The sequence below is a fragment of the Antrostomus carolinensis genome, unplaced genomic scaffold, assembly GCF_000700745.2.
Source record: "Antrostomus carolinensis isolate BGI_N321 unplaced genomic scaffold, ASM70074v2 scaffold41031, whole genome shotgun sequence".
Taxonomy (NCBI): Eukaryota; Metazoa; Chordata; class Aves; order Caprimulgiformes; family Caprimulgidae; genus Antrostomus; species Antrostomus carolinensis.
This window is the reverse complement of record NW_010295644.1, coordinates 1-1,327: the sequence shown is the minus strand read 5'-3', so window position 1 is coordinate 1,327 and position 1,327 is coordinate 1. Positions and strand designations below refer to the sequence as shown.

The following is a 1,327-nucleotide window of genomic DNA, read 5'->3' as shown; positions in this document are numbered from 1 at the left end:
TGGGTCCCCACCAGCCCAGGGTTGGGGGCTTCTCCCTCTTGGTGTCCCTGGGGTGTCCCTGCCACCCATCTGCTCCCAAAGCTGGGGTTTGCTGCCCAGGTCCCTTTCAGCCCAGGACTTGGGCTCTGCTCCCTGGGGTCCCTCTGAGTCCCCACTGTGTCCCTGCTGCCCTGTGCCCCATGGCACTGCAGGCACCCTGTCAGCCCAGGACCCACAGGGCCATTCCCTGGGGTCTCCATCAGTCCCTGTGGTCCCTATTGGTCTCTGTGAACCCCCGGGTGCCTGGCACCCTGGCTGGGGGTGCAGGCACTGGGAGCGGTGCCTCCTGCTCCAGGTCTTCAAGAACCCCAAGTTCAACATGCTGACCATCCGCAACGACATCACCCTGATCAAACTGTCCACCCCGGCGCGGCTGTCAGCCCGTGTGTCCCCTGTCTGCCTGCCCCAGGCTACTGATGACTTCCCAGGGGGCATGACCTGTGCATGACCTGTGTCACCACTGGCTGGGGGCTCACTGATCCCAAAGGTATCGCATGTCCCCATCCTCATCCCTGTCCTGATCCCCATCTTCATCACAATCCTTCATCCACATCTTCATCTCCATCCGCATACCCACCTTAACTCCACCTTCATCCACAAACCCCAACCTCCTCCTCATCCTCAAGTGCATTCTCATACTCATTCCCCATCCTCATCACTTCCCCAGTCTCCAGTCCCCATTCCCATCCTGATCCCCATCCCCATCTCAAACTTCGTCCTTGTCCTCTTCCTCATTCCTGTCCCCATTCCTCATCCCCATCATCATTCCCATTCCTCATCCACATCCTCATCACAAACCTCCATCTCCATCCTCATCTCCATCCCCATACCCACCTTAACTCCACCTTCATCCACAAACCCCATCCTCCTCCTCGTCCTCAAGTGCATTCTCATACTCATTCTCCATCCTCATGCTTCCTCAATCTCCAATCCCCACTCCATCCTGATCTCCATCCCCATCTCAAACCACGTCCTTCTCCTCATCCCCATCCCAATCTCTGTCCCCATCTCGGTCACAATCTCAATCCCCGTCCCTGTCCCGGGACACCCGTGCCCCGTGCGGGCGCTGACGCTCTCCCGCAGCCTCGAAGACGCCGGCGCTGCTGCAGCAGGTGGCCCTGCCCCTGCTCACCAACGCCCAGTGCAAGCAGTACTGGGGCTTCCGCATCAGCGACGTGATGGTGTGCGCCGGGGCCGACGGTGCCTCCTCCTGCATGGTAGGTGTCCCCGGGCCCCCCCTGCGCCGCGTTCCCCCAGACTCCCAGCCCTGCACTCACCCACTGCCCGC

At 60.7% G+C, this 1,327-nt stretch overlaps 1 protein-coding gene across 1 annotated transcript in view; it reads left to right on the top strand.

Annotated features, from left to right (window-relative positions):
- The window catches only part of LOC104532764 (chymotrypsinogen 2-like), a gene marked incomplete at its 3' end in the record, with an annotated part of 2,593 nt that extends 1,337 nt beyond the window's left edge, over positions 1-1,256 (top strand). Inside the window, 3 exon segments of the mRNA XM_010178039.1 lie at positions 312-481; positions 484-526; positions 1,123-1,256. Coding sequence (XP_010176341.1) covers positions 312-481; positions 484-526; positions 1,123-1,256 — 347 coding nt within the window.
- Between the last annotated feature and the right edge of the window lie 71 nt (positions 1,257-1,327).